General features: G+C 38.5%; 1 protein-coding gene across 2 annotated transcripts in view; it reads left to right on the forward strand.

Moving 5' to 3' along the window:
- FGF12 (fibroblast growth factor 12) overlaps positions 1 to 15,022 on the forward strand; it is a gene marked incomplete at both ends in the record, with an annotated part of 359,536 nt that overhangs the window by 166,873 nt on the left and 177,641 nt on the right. For both annotated transcript variants that reach the window (XM_080918844.1, XM_080918843.1), the window contains one exon: positions 11,954 to 12,057. In XM_080918844.1, the coding sequence (XP_080774970.1) occupies positions 11,954 to 12,057 (104 nt within the window). The remainder of the gene's footprint in view (positions 1 to 11,953; positions 12,058 to 15,022) is intronic.

The raw sequence follows: 15,022 nt of genomic DNA on the forward strand, positions 1-15,022 counted from the left end.
GTCCCTTTGAGAGTTTCTTTAAATAAGCCCTGTTTCCCCTTCCAGACAACCTGTATATCTTATTTACACAGTTGTGTATATCTGTTTGTGTGCAACCTGCTGAATGCTCTCGGTTCTTCTCCCTGTACCCTGGCAATTAGTATGAATCTGCCATGTGGTTAACGCATGGTAGTGGAGTTTATTGTAAGTGGCTACTTAAATTACTCAGTCATAGTTGCCAAGTAAGTAAGGAAATAAGGGCAAATCCTAAGTGCATACTCATGTGGACTGGTGATTTCAGGGCATATTATCATAAAATTTAACCACAGATTATATAACTTCAATGGGAAGGTGGGTCAGGAAAATAAAATGGCTATGTGCCAAACATGATTTAATTGATATTTTTACCTCCTAGGAAGCACATGTAGAGGAGCAAGGACCCACCCCTTTTTTTTGTCTGGAACTGGCTCTCTCTTTCAACCATGAGGGTTCCAGGGAATGACGTCAGGTCATCACACACAGAAAGTGCCTCTTCCTACTATGGCATCTCTCTAACCCCCAAGAGCCTATAGTTTTTAGGATATAGATGTGGGAAATGTCTGTCATAGTAGTCAATGTTTTCTGAGCATTTTAAAGTGTTTAGTACAGTTTATTGTTATCACTTTTGAATATGAGTGCACTGAGTGGGAAAGTTAAGTGTTTACCCTATGGCTATGCAGATATTAAATGATGGGCTTATGGTTGGGACTCAGTGAGTTCAATTCCCATGTCCTTTATCCAGTAGACACTGTAGCCCCAGCATCTACTTCTTGGGAAATATTCCTTCATTCATAGCAACAATTCCTTACATTATGTGTGGTGACAATACTTCACAGACATTAAGACAGAAATGTAACAGACCGATAAATATTATGATCCATTGTTTTCAGTCAGGGTAAACATTGAACTTGAGGATTTTCCTTCAATATGCTTGATTGTTAGTTCAAGTGATGCTTGAAAGTAGTAAACCATTATACAGTCAATTTCAAGACACTGGGTCTGTTTCCCTGTTTCATTTTATCCGGCTGTGGTGTAGGCATCAGAATTTAAAAAACAAAAACAACAACGCCCATCCAAATCTCCCTAGAATGCTGTGATGTACAGCAGTGTGAGTATTAAATAGCTCTACTTAACTTTGGAACTTTACTTTTGAGGTTTGCCTTCCAAATTTGCACTATTTTATTGTACAACTTCATTCGAAAGGTTTAATTAGCTTAAAGTACAGAGATATCATCACAGTCTTTCCTGGAAGTTTTTACAATATTTTATTTTAAAAGTAGGTTAGGAAGCTGGAAATGATGGGTTTGTAGAACAAGTGAACTTCCTCTGTGCCTAACAGGTCCTACTAAGTTTTAACAACCTTCATTTTGCATGGATTCAGACACCTTCCTTAGTGATTGACTGTTAACACTGCTGTTTCAGTCCATTTTCATCCATACCAACAGACTGAGGATTAACAGCCTTCGGGTTATGGGCTACACAAAAGACCTGGATACACCTCCTTTCAGTTCTCAGAGCAGTAGAGGAGTTTGGACTTGCATGTAAAAATAAAACTTGATATAAGATGCTTCTGTTACTGTGGGGTGATCAGACAAATCATGAGGTTTTAGAGATTAGAGATCCCCCAAAGCCATGGACTCAGTCAAGGTTAGTTTTAAATTGAATCTTGAAGAACAGGAACAGGACACATAAGCTAAGATTAGAAAAATCGTGTTACAGATAAGGAAGCAGGAAATCACATGGTGGCAAAAACTCCTGCCATGTTGGAGAAAAATGAGTTGCCTAGTTTGGAAAGAGATTGTGTGGAAGAGTTGCCTAGTCATGTCTTGGGCAGGAGGGTCATATCACTGTAGTGAGAAACAGAGTCACAAAGTATTACTGGTAATTTCAGGTGGGGGTAGCAGAGCTCAAGGCCTTTGAAACATTCTAGCCATATTATATGGTAGAGAGAAGTCAAAATAAAGCTTTTAGATAGAGAATAATAAAAGAAAGAAATCAGTATTTTGTTTTGAAATCCCCTTTAATTCCACCATTTCTAAAAATAATTATCACATTGTACTTATTTCTGTGGCACTCCTTATAGTTTCAGAGTCAAGCAAACCTTTGGGTTGGTAACTTGTGTTAATGAGGCCCACAGTCTAGTTCTAGAGTGTTTAATTAGTTTGATCAAGTTAGGTGCCGTAAATTCTCTCTGTGCACAGGAACTGAAGTTTCTGTCTCATGTTTCCAGTCTTGCTTATTATTGGGCTCCTTTTCTTGTTATTCTAGAACTACTTGTATTTTAATTGTTTAACTTGTCTTCTGTTTAAAAACAATAGCCTCACATTATAGCCCCAGGATTTAGGTTTCAGATCAGCTCATTTGTTGGCTGCCTTTATGATCCAGGAAAAACTACAGTTTTACACTTCAACTTTCTGTCTGGTTTGTAAAGATAGACATACAGGACACACATGGAATTAATATATAAATATAAAATGATATTCAAACTCACTGCCACAATAGCAAGGGTCACACCTGTGTCTTTCCCCACTCTGTCCTGAGTTGCTCAGTGGGTAGAATATACACACTGCATCAATGAGTAAGCCTAACAGGAAATATATCAATATGGCTGCAGCACCGAGTGGAAGATTTGTGGGAGATGTAATTGTGAAAACTCTACAGGCATGAAAAGATTCTTGGATGCTTCGCTTCGTCCATTGATCTTGTGGACTGACAACCTGTGCTGCTCATTGTATTCTCCAAACGGGCTGGGAGACATGTCTCCTGTGTAAGACAAATTGGCTGCCGAGGAAGAGTGATGACAGGCATTTGCTTCCATTATCGATAGTGAAGTGCTTCATTTTTCATCCTAAAAGGGAGGGGGGGACTCACATTAAATTGACTTGTTAATTATGCAGGGTTTTTCCAACATCTCTGGAGTATCATGGAGAGCATTATGTGGTAGTTTCATCATTAAGAAACCAAAAGCAAGCACACTCTTAGTGCTCAGGTATGTACATATTTGCTAGTTTTTTTTGTTATTGTTGTTTTATTTTATCTTTTGTTTTTTGTTTTTTTGTCAAAGAAAGACCGCCATGTTGTTCATTTTCATCAAGCCTGAAATCCACAATCTCTGTTGTCAGGCAATGGTTCAGAAGAGAAATCTCAGTCCCAAAGTCCCAGACCACTGATTAGTTTCATAAGTGAACATATTCATCAGGGAAACTATATTAGCCAGTGCTATGATTTGGCCAGTTGTTTCTGAGGCAGGGCTCTAGACTGGACACATCCAGTCGGCACAGTGTAAGGTATGTTGCCTCTACAGTCTTGTGTAGAATGTTATTTCCAGTATCTGTTGTTGGGATGCCCTGGATTTGCATTTCTCTAAGGTGAAACCCAAAGCTTTTCCTATCCCAAGATATTTTAAGGAAGCCAAATTAAAACATGGACTGGCAATCATCCAGTCCTCCTACCCCTAAAGTTGCAGATTTACAGACAGAAAAACAACAAACTTGTCACCATTTGGCTTTCCTCTGTCTGCTCAGTTCTTGAATGACATGGAGGCTTATTTATTTATTGAATTAATGCCTAGGATGTAAGCTAGGCTTATTCCCTAACTATCTCATTACTCAACTAAACTATTTATACTATTCTATATCTGACATGGAGTTGGTTACCTCTTCTCAGTTTCTTACATCTGACTTCCTCCACATCCTGGTGGCAAAATTCCTGCCTCTGACTCTTTCCCAGAATTCCAATCTCTTCCCAGAAGTTCCTCCTATTCACTCCTGCCTTGCTATTAGCTGTTCAGCTCTATATTGACAGCTGATGCTTTTACACATTGCACAAGAAGTTGTCCCAACACAAACCCAACCAACATGCTAATGATGTTTTACTTTGATAAATTTAGGGTTTCTTCAATTTTATTATCTTTATTTATCTTCATAAAAACTTAGTGAACTATATAGGGCAAAGAGCAAAGAATCCTTGTCACCAAGGTCTTAAATCTGTTAAGTGTAAGGGTAATATCTCAATATGGACTGAGCCTCATTCTGATCTTGTGATCCTCACTTGAAAGCTTAAAAAAAAATAGACCAATCTTATTTGCCTCTTAATTTCTGTAAAAAATTGAAGGGGTTTGCAACCACATAGGAAGAACAACAATACCAACCTACCAGAACTCCCAGAGCTCCCAGGGACTAAACCACCAACCAAAGAGTACACATGGACCCATCGCTCCAGCTGTATATGTAGTAGAGGATGACCTTTTCTGGCATCAATAGGAGGAGAGGTTCTTGGTCCTGTGAAGGTCCAATTCCTCAGTGTAGGGGAATGCTAAGACAGTGAGTTGGGAGTGAATGGGTGGGAGGAGAAGCATCCTCATAGAAGCAGGGGGGATGAGATATGGGGGGTTCTGGAGGCAAAACTAGGAAAAAGAATAATATTTGAAATGTAAATACCTTAAATATCTAATAAAAAGTAAAGAATTATTTGGGTTTTGATTGTACAAGGCACTCTTGACACTATGAAATGAAAATGTAAAATTTTTTAATGTTTAATAGCTTTTCAAAGAAGTTACTAAAACATCTTAATTTCAGAAACCAAGCTCACCATTTATGCATACAGTGAAGCATACACACCAATTTAGAATAATTATGGCTTGAGTAGTTTATCAGAAGTACAGGTATTCTAAAAGGTCATTGGCAAGTAAATGATCTATTTAATAAATACCAAAATGTTTGAAAGCAGCAAGCTTACAAAGACACCCATGCATATTCACAAGCATGAAAAAGATGTGCAATACGTGTTGTGTACAGTGTTGGGTGGAGATGAGGGATGAAGAGTCAGCTTAAATGAGTAAGCAAGTCTTACTCTCCCATAATTTATATAATCACCTTTGTATTATTGGAGGATAGGAGAGTTTAGACCATCTTTGTTTCATCTTGCTGAACATTTAACCATGACATTTTGTTATAGAAAACTGAAAGTTTGCAGAATGGACATTAGAGAATGATCAATAAAATAAGCACTAAAAACGAATATTAATTTCATGACAAAGAAATACCAGTAGAGTGACTTAAAATATTATTGTAAGTGTTAATTATAAATCTTTCAATCGTCTTTAGGACTGTAGGAGAAAACAACTGGATATTCATTTACTTTAAGTTAAAACTCTGTATCATAGAAGATTTTATTCATACATTAACAAAACATCTTTGTTGAAAACAGTTTGAAATAAAAAATATATTTTGAAATGTCTCAATTCTCTCAGTATCCTCTATTTAATCTATTGGATCATAAGATTTTTTTCCCCTCATTGCTCTACTTAAAACTTCAACCATGAATTTAATATGCCTGTTCATTATTACAAGCAACAAGACACTTTTCCTTATGACTTACTTGTGGGGCCAATAAGATGATTCACTGGGTAAAAATGCCTGCTACCAAGCTAAAATACCGAATTCCGTCTCTGAGAGCCACATTGGGGAAGGAGAGAAGCAGTTCCTGAAATTGCCTTCTAATCTCCATATGCAAGTTTGCACATACCCTCCCCATAGGAGGTGGTCATACAAAATATAACTAAGATGAAGTGTAAAATGTAATCTCAGAGAACACTGAGTTTGTATCCTGCAGAGGTGATTTTATAGGGACCTTTTTTATTTCTAATTTCTTCCCTTTACTTACTTTATTCCCTTTCTTCTTTGTGATATATGGATGTATTGTTATATTCTTGTCACTTGAGGCATATATGCGGGTGGAAGTTAATTTGAAAATAGCATAGCATTTTTATGAAAGACTTTCTTTCTATTCCAGCATCATTTCGAAAGATGTGCATGTTATTCTGGGTATTCTCGCAGAATAGAACTCTAAGGATGAATGGAGGTGTGTGTGTGTGTGTGTGTGTGTGTGTGTGTGTGTGTGTGTATGTGTGTATGTGTCTGTGTTAAATCAAGTCAACTTTAAAGTAATGACTACAGAAGAGGCATACCTAAATGCATAGTTATGTGTTCCTTAAAGCTGAATACCTCAGCAACTGGAGTAGTTCCACAATAGCTCTCAGTAGGGAGTGACAACCCACAGTTGTTCATTCATGAGGCTGGGTGCCTCAGCAGTTCCAGTCTTGTGCAAGGAGCCAGAAGAGTCCTGGAGAGACGTTGATGATTTTTAACCTACCATAAAAGCATGGAAAGGAAATGCTTCTGCTGTCAGGGAAGGAATCAGTGGAAGCAGCATCAGGCAAGAAGGAGGGTACAGCAAACATTGAGCAAAGGTTTTGCCTTCTGCGATGTCCATTTCTCTGAGCTCTTAGAGAGGGTGCAGCCCACAATCAGGAGCTGCTTCTCATACCAGCCAAAACAACTGGGACAGTTCCTCAGTCGAACTCTCCATTTCGTTGATTTTATTTGTGTCAAGTTCACATTAAAGCTAATCATAACAACCTTTTTTTTTATTACCGAAGATTCTACAAACTCTCTCCTTCCTTGCAAGCTTTCATCTCCCTGTATCCTGACACACAACACACAGATGCTCTCTCACAGAAGCCCCAAATTTCATGTCTCACATCTCAGAACAGAGGAAGTTTCTCTATTCTGCTAGATATCATATTCAAATGTATTTCATGTGCAGTAAATATTAGCTTAAAGTTCTCTCAAATAGTCAACTATGGAAATGTGACCTAGAAAAGATACGAATAAACAAGACAGAGAATTTTGATGCATTTATTTATTATTATTCAGCCAATGTTACATAACAGTTAAGGAACAGATCAAAGTTTCATGTTAGGTTCAGTGCTTTCAAGTTAAAGCTTTAGAAGGACCTCTAGAGGAACATGTATTCCCTGAAGGTTGCAAATGCTGGAGTCACTAATCTTCCCTTGCATATTCAGGGTATTTGACATATTGTAAGTGCACAATAGATAGATTCTTATGAAAGTGATAAGTATTTCTAAATAAAGCATATTTTGTAGGTACACACAAAGTTCTGTAGAGTTATATTTACATCACATATAAAGAACACAAACCATTACCACTTTGCCAAGTAAGACATTACCGAGGTGTCTTTAAAAGATTTGTACTTATAAATGGAGATACATAGGTAAATAATTCTAATGCTCATTTCCAACATGCATCAATGAGATAGTTGTAGGAAAGGACTTACTATCTCTGACGGGCTTCTGCAAGACTCAGGGGCAGCTGAATCAATTAGAGCTTGAATGAAGAGCTGGGATTGGAGAGATGGATTAGTGGGTAAGATTGCTTTCTACTCTTTCAGAGGACCCAAGCTAACTTCTAGTACTTTAGTTCTACCATATTCTTTAGGGCTGGTACTTATACACACAGTGAGTATTCATCTGGACAAAAGAATTCACATACACAACACACACACACACACACACACACACACACACCTTTAAAAGTAAGATAAAGAATTATCTGCAATAACCAATTCTATCTACAAACCAAGAGGAAGTTAGGAAATGGGAAAAAGCTATATTCTGCTAATTATCTTGGATGCAGTGGGTGACAGGTGAGAAGTTATAAATGTAGGATGGTGTGAGGTTGTAAGAGATGGAAATAGAGACTAGCAAGGAAATGGCACCAGCAGATGCTACTAATCTGAAGGATGTGGTGGAGCCCAGCATCCTCATTACCGAAGGGCTTAAGGATGAAGATCACATTCAGAAGAAATTCTTGCCCAGTGTGAAGGGCTTCTGTAAGCCAGGGTGCTCTCTAGATGAAGCAGAAGTAATAATATTTAGGAGGCAAGGTGAAGATCTTTCACAAGAGAACTGAGTTTGTGCTCTCAAACGTGTGTGTGTCTGTACATGTTTGTGTGTGTGCATGTGTGTACGTATGACTGTGTGTGTGCATGTGTGTATATATGAGTGTGTGTGTGTATGTGTTTGTGTATGCACATGTGTGCAGGTAAAGGTGTTGAGTCTTCTGACTGAACTGGGGTTAAAAAGTGGTTTTGGATTGCCCAGTATGGGTGCTGTAAGCCTATCTCCTATGTCTTGTAGAAGAACTTCTTAACTGCCTAGCCAGTCCTCTGAGCCCAGATGAGTAAGTAGCCTTTTAGTTCTTACCACTGAGAAGTCTATTTAAAGTTGTTTGCTGAATCTTTGAGGAAAAAGCTAGGTCTCTGTAAGCATTCTATTTGAAAGCGATTATCACCTGTGGTTTATAGAGGATGCCGTCTGTTTGTTAGTCACTCACTAGTACTTCTGTGTGCCTTAAGCCCCTCACAGAAGGATAGCCTTCGAATAGCTTCTCTCTTCTGCTTCAGCTGCCCCAGCCACGCTTTCGTTCTGCTGGAACAGTCTCTTTGCGGCTGATGGTATTCTCAGAATTCCCTTTAGTCTATTCGTTCTCACAAAAATCATCATTAAAATCTGATATTTTCTAGTAGATGCTTTCATTTACAATTGCCTTGCATTTATTTTAACCCGTTCTTTGCCACAAATTCTGCTTTCCTTAGCATCCTCTAACAAGATTGCATAGACTAAACCAATAAGGGCCGTTTTCTCTACCAAAATGAAGATTTAGTAATTGAGGGCTGGGCTGCTGCCATAGTCCCCTTTAAGGATTCGGCCTCTTTCACAGGTCTGCTATAGCCTACTTGGTATAAGCCCTTGTTTTCAAGTCTGTGATGATGCAGAGCCACATTCTATCAAGTCAGAAATAAGACAAAATGTTGAGAAGAGGAAGTGAAGGAACCTTGTCTGTAAGAAGAGCTCTTTAACATATGAAGTCCTGTGTGCCTCTGTCAAATACAGAGTCTATAAGAGCTATCTCTAGCCATAGCTATGTGGGAAAATCAGATAAGATATATATTTGTTTGTGACAAGATTAAGAACAAATAGTTTTGGAAATTGAAGTTCAAATGATACAAAGAAAAAAGAAAGCCTTTTGTTTTCTTGTTTTGTTTTGACATATAACTATGTTAGTGAGCTAGACATCCTGAGTTTGGAGTAACTTTTGCCTCAGTTTCTTCTCTGAATGTGTTTGTCTTAAAAATTGATTCGATCCTCATTCTGCCAGAAATTCTTTCTGGCATCTATGGATTGGGACCAAATACCATTGATGAGTTCATAAGCACCTTATAAATGCACAGCTGTGAATTGTTCTCTTCTGAAGCTTTAAGCGAGCTGCTGAGCATAAACTAAAAATTTGCTAAGGGGATTTGTTGATATTTTACATAGGTGGATCATAGCTTGTTAGGTAGGAATATTAACTCTCGGGCTAGGGATATGGCTCAGTGAGTTAAGTGCTTGGTATACAAATGTGAGGACCTGGGTTTGAACCTTCGGAACCCTTATGAGGCTGGGTGTGATAAGGTGTAAGTAATCCCAGAGCACCCATCCCGAGAGTGGAGATGGAAATGAAATACCTGTTAGCTTGTGGGCCACATAGCCTAGCATACATACCTGGAACAACCCAGCAACTCAGTGTCAAAAGAAGGTGGACGGTGAGCATATCCACCTGAGGGTGCTGTTTGGCCCGCACATGTGTTCTGTGTGTGCTCTCATAAACATCATCTACATACACAGAAAGGAATACTTCCTGTCAATGTTAAATACCTCGATTTCTGAAACATTTTTATGGACATAGTGGTTTTTCTAAACTCCTTTGGTACAGACAAATGCAGTGCAGTGTTACGCTTGCCTTACAGAGAGGAAACCAATGACATAATACAGTGTGTGGAGCTCAAAGTCACATGACTCTGAGTGGTTGGTCTAGAGACATCCACTTCAAAACTCTCCATCTTTTAATCTGTGCTGCTGCTCTAGTCTTCTGTACCACATCTCTCGTGTCCCTGAGGTCAAGTCTAAATCTGTGTCATTAGGGGAATCTTTGTTTATGTACATGATTATGGTTTCTCCTTTTTCAAAAGAATGGATGTACCCTTCTTCTCCTTTCCTAAGTGTCAGCCCCCTTCTTGTATTGTGGGTGAAAAATTTCCTGGATGCCTCAGGTCACAGAACTCTTCCATGTTTTTTCCTCATCTTCCACAGCAAACAAACTATATATATAGAGAAGCACATATTACATCTAATTATAGAAATAAATTATACAGTGTATTAGGTTACTCCGTATGTCTTAGCTTTGTCTCCTTAAGTAGACAGATTTGTATTTCATAAGCAATTTAAAATGCACAAGATCAATGGTGAGCCTATAGGAAGAAGTAAAATTAGCTGAGCTCTAAATTGAATAAAACATTAATCCTTAAGCAACTGTTACAGCATAGTCCAAACTTCCACAACAAATGAGCACACAGGTCCAAGGAGGCAGAGACTTAGCCAGTATCATCAACTAGGAATCTAATCCTGCTGCAGGCATCCTGAAGTCTAAAAGTTTATCTTCTGTAAGACTCACTTGAAACATTTACTAAGATCCAAACGCAATACCTGTTTTTGTGCTGTGTGCGCACAACTTACCATCACAAGTTGAGAGAAGCCGGCTGGGAGCTACTGGGTTAATTTGTGGGCGTGCTCAAGTACAGCTTTGGCAGGATCAGCCCTGATGGAATTTTATCTGTGGAGAGGGTAAATGAGGACTGCTAGTCAGTTTATTAAAGAGAGCTGCAAGGGCTTCTTTTACGAATGTAGTCATGAGTTATTTAGTGCCTCTCTGCAATGCCATCTACAAAGTCTAACTAGGCAGTTGCACTCCTTTTGTGCATTATGGAACTATTTCCAGGGTCATGTTTCATGCCTAAGACTTTGTCTTTTCTGGTCCTTGTGCTTGTTCCTCTCTGAGTGAACACATTGGCTTAGTATTTTGAGCTACAGGCAACTTGAACAAATAAAGGCCACAGTGTCCCTGTTTGATTTTACACTGTTCACCTCAAGGTGCCAACTTAACTTTATTGTTTCATATAGTATTTTTCTTTAGTCATGGCATAGGTCTATTGTAGCTCAAAATATCTTTAAACTGCCTGTCCATTTGTCTTAGTTACTGTTCTGTTGCTGTGCAGGCACACCATGGCCAAGATGATTTACAGTAATAAGCATGCAATTGCAACCTTGCTCCCAGTTTCAGAGGGTGCATCCATGACCATCATGACAGGTTGCAGAGCAGTAAGAAGGTAGACATGGCACTGTGCAGTTGCTGAGTGCTCACACCTAATGCTCCAGCAGGAGGCAGAGTGAGTGATTCTGGGCCTAGTATGCGCTATGGGATCTTCACAGTTCATCCCCAATAACACAACAGTCCTTCAATACCATATCTCCTATGTCTTCCCTATGCAGTTAGTCCACCTACTAGAGATCAGTCACACAAATATGTGAGCTTTTGGGGGCCACTTGCATTCAAACCACTTTGTCATTCATTAACGTATCTTCATTTATGTCTGCAGATTCAAAATATCAAGGGACAGGCTCTCCTCACTGCTACTCAATGTCAGTGCATGGTTATGTCTTCTGTTGGGCTCAAGACCCAACAAGTGGGTCACAACAAGAAGACCGAAACAGGTTTTGTCATGTTTTCAAGATTACATTTCACCATTTCTTGAAAACAATGGGTGCTTTTGGCTATTGAGTGATTATTATTGCATATTACTTGTTAGAAATATATCCTTATACTTCATATGGATTTTTGAGGAGCAGGAAACCTAAATATTTCAGTCCATGTAGACCCTGTAGTCCTCCTAGCCTAACATCTTCTTACTTCCAGTTGGTTCATGTAACTTACTGGAGCTTTTGTAATTGCTGATATTGTAGAGGTACACCAAGGAAGTGTGGTGTTCCTCACAGCTTTAATTCTCCCCTCCCTTACTCTGTCTCTCCCTTACTCCCTTCTTGCTCCTCTCTCTCTACATGAATATCTTTATACTATTTTCAATCAATAGATTTTTAACATTCGAAACTGTAAGACCACTGAAAAAAACAAGGTGATTTATTCACAAAGTCATTAATCTTTTCATTCCTTTCTTTTTTTCCTATTTTTTCTTCTAGCTCTCTTCAATCTAATTCCTGTGGGACTGCGTGTGGTGGCCATCCAAGGGGTGAAAGCCAGCCTTTATGTGGCCATGAATGGAGAAGGCTATCTCTACAGCTCAGTAAGTAGTTCAGTTGTGTGTGTGTTTGTGTTTGTGTGTGTGTGTGTGTGTGTGTGTAATTCACCTTTTCACTTTATCTCAGCTTCTGGACCTTTGACTTGATGGAGTTGGTCTATTCCATGTATGACATCTCTTCAGATCCACAAGTGACAAATGGTGTCACCAGTAGCTATACTGTGAGCATTGACATATTTTTAAGTACTTAAGACAGTTTTTAAGGTAATACTATTCTGGTTGTTCTCTCAAAATTTTAAACTCATGCCCTGACAAATAGCTATTCTGGATAATTTTTGTTTTTCATACAAGAATTGGTTGTTTGTGATACATAAACAATGTCCCTTGACAATCACAGCTGAAGGTTTCTACCCACTCCATAATCTCAGTCATTGTACAGACTGTCTAGGAAGTCAACCTGCATTTCTCAGCTGTGGGGCGAACACTGAATAGTGTTAGTAGACCTCAAGTAAGTATTTGCTGTGTATCTCATACATGATACATGTGTGTTAGTAATGCCTCTGTCATCATATTACATTTAAGCTGCTATTGTCTATTCCGAACCTATGATAAATGTATAACAGACAGGCCTGCTCTGATGGGATCGCCACATGTTGCTTGCCTTTACTGCTGTGTCACACTTTCTCCCATAACTCTGTATAATTCATGTGTTAGTTAAAACACAAGATAATCTTAAGAGATTAAAGGTAACAATCTATTTCTGAGTATACTCAGATCTGAATATCCATTTCTATTTACCCCATATATATGCTGTACATGTGCGCACGCTTTCAAGTTGATAAAAAACATATTTCAAGATAGAAACATTTTCAGGCAAAATAACATTCATTTTTCATGCCTCATGGTACACACACCAATGGCTCTTCACAGAATATCATCAAAAAGTCCTTTTAAATTTTATTATTTATTTTTCAGCACCTGAGATTGACCTAGGACTCACACATGCTACACAAGAACTCTACCACTAAACTATACCTCCAAACCCTCAAATGCACTCAAAATGGAAAAGGAAATAGAAGCATAAAGAAGGGTATTATGTTGGATAATTCTAGTTAGCTTAACAACAGCAACACAGACCTTGACTGGGATAAAACCTCAAATGTAGAGAAGACCCATGAATGGTATTAAAGACTCCATGAGGCATCATATAAGCATGTAAAAGCTCAGGGGGCAAAAGCACAGAAGCTACAGGCTTCTGTCACGGAGGTAGAGTTGAATTTTGTTGGCCAATGATTAGTGTTAAAGATGGGTGGGGCAGAGTTGGGTGACGATTCATTCTTTATAGCTTTTTCAGAGTTGTTCCCATACTTCTTATTTAGAAATGAGGCTATGTACATGGGTTTGGGGTCTATAGGAGGGAGATGTTTTAAATAAACCTGCAGTCTTGATTGCAGTCAGAATTCTGAAATAAACTCATCACCTTTGTAACGCCATCTCTCACATAATGAATTAAATACTCTGCTGCCTAGGATTTCTTTTTATCAGTTGCTTGTGATTGCTTGTAGAATCATAGTGTTTCCTTTGTTAGAATGCCAGGGTCAAGTGTCCTATAATTTTAAGTAGATCATTTTTGTCATAGGTTATCTGATTTTTTTTCTCTCAAAGCACCATGATATGGTGAATAGTGGTTTAAAACAGTCTGTATTGGGACTAAAGAGACCGGCATCAGAAGTGTATGGCCTCATTATACTCTACTGCATTCCTACTGCAGGGAGCTTGTGGTGAGTTCATAGGCAGTTGTTAATTTCAGCTTTCCTGAGGTGTATTTGCCATGTGCTGAGTAAGGATTGAAGTTACTTAAGCAGCTTCCAGTCTCCTGTGACCAGCACAATAGTACACATCAGTGAGGGCCATCAGAAGTCTTGTGGAGGGAGGGTTAGTGGCTGATCAGACTGCAGAAGTCCTAGAGAAGCAGAGTCCAAGAGGCATCCATGGAGGATATCTTTTCCATCCATGCTGTCATTTTCTGGTGTGTGCCTAGGTTTAAGCTGGAGGTGCATCCCCTTGTTACCTTGAGTTCTCTTCATTCACTGAGAAGGATGCGGGAAAATGAGCTGTGAGTTGGGTTGATTCCTGCTGCACAGAGCTAGAAGAGTTAATGTCAGAACAACTAATTATATGTATATGTATATGTATATGTATATGTATATGTATCATACCATTTATTTCTATCTCTATCTCTTTCTCTATAGATATCTATATCCATGTCTATAGATAATCTATGTCTGTATCTAGCTATATCGATGTTGATCTATATCTGTATTATCCATATCTGTATTTATACATAACCATTGCTACATAATCATTGCCTTTTACATGTTTAAAACTACTTTGGTTTTTTTTTTAACTCTTACATTACTGAAACTTTCCTGTTCTTATATTCTTTCAAACTTGAGCTGCATTTCTGTTCCCTTAGTGGTTCCCCTAGATTTCAGTTTACACACATGCATACATACATGCACATGTACATGCACACACTCACAAACACACACATACTTATGATTATAGACATTGATAAATAACTTTGCATTTCTGTCTTCTAAAAGGCTCATGAGCTATGAGATATTTTCTTGGCTATTAAATACAACTGCCTGGTCTGATTACCTGTTCTTTAACATGAATTATTTGTAGATAGCTTACATTTTACCAGTCTTTGAAAATAATCTCTATGAATAGTTGGTGTATGTACACACATGCGTGCACATTGCTGTGTTTACTGTTTCTATAAACTACATATTTCATTATTCTCTGTGTGAGGGTTCATGTGTAGTGATTTCTTAGGTTTTGTGTGAGGATCTCTGTGCAACTGGTAATTTCCTGCCTCATGAATCCATGTTTCCTTTGGTTTTTCCCTTTGACTAACTTGTGTCTCACTGGACCAGCATTTCCCCTGGCTTCCTGAGGTGATATTCCATTGGCTCTGGCACCTGTTGTTGCACGTAGGAATTTG

This window comes from Micromys minutus (assembly GCF_963924665.1).
Source record: "Micromys minutus genome assembly, chromosome: 7".
Taxonomy (NCBI): domain Eukaryota; kingdom Metazoa; phylum Chordata; class Mammalia; order Rodentia; family Muridae; genus Micromys; species Micromys minutus.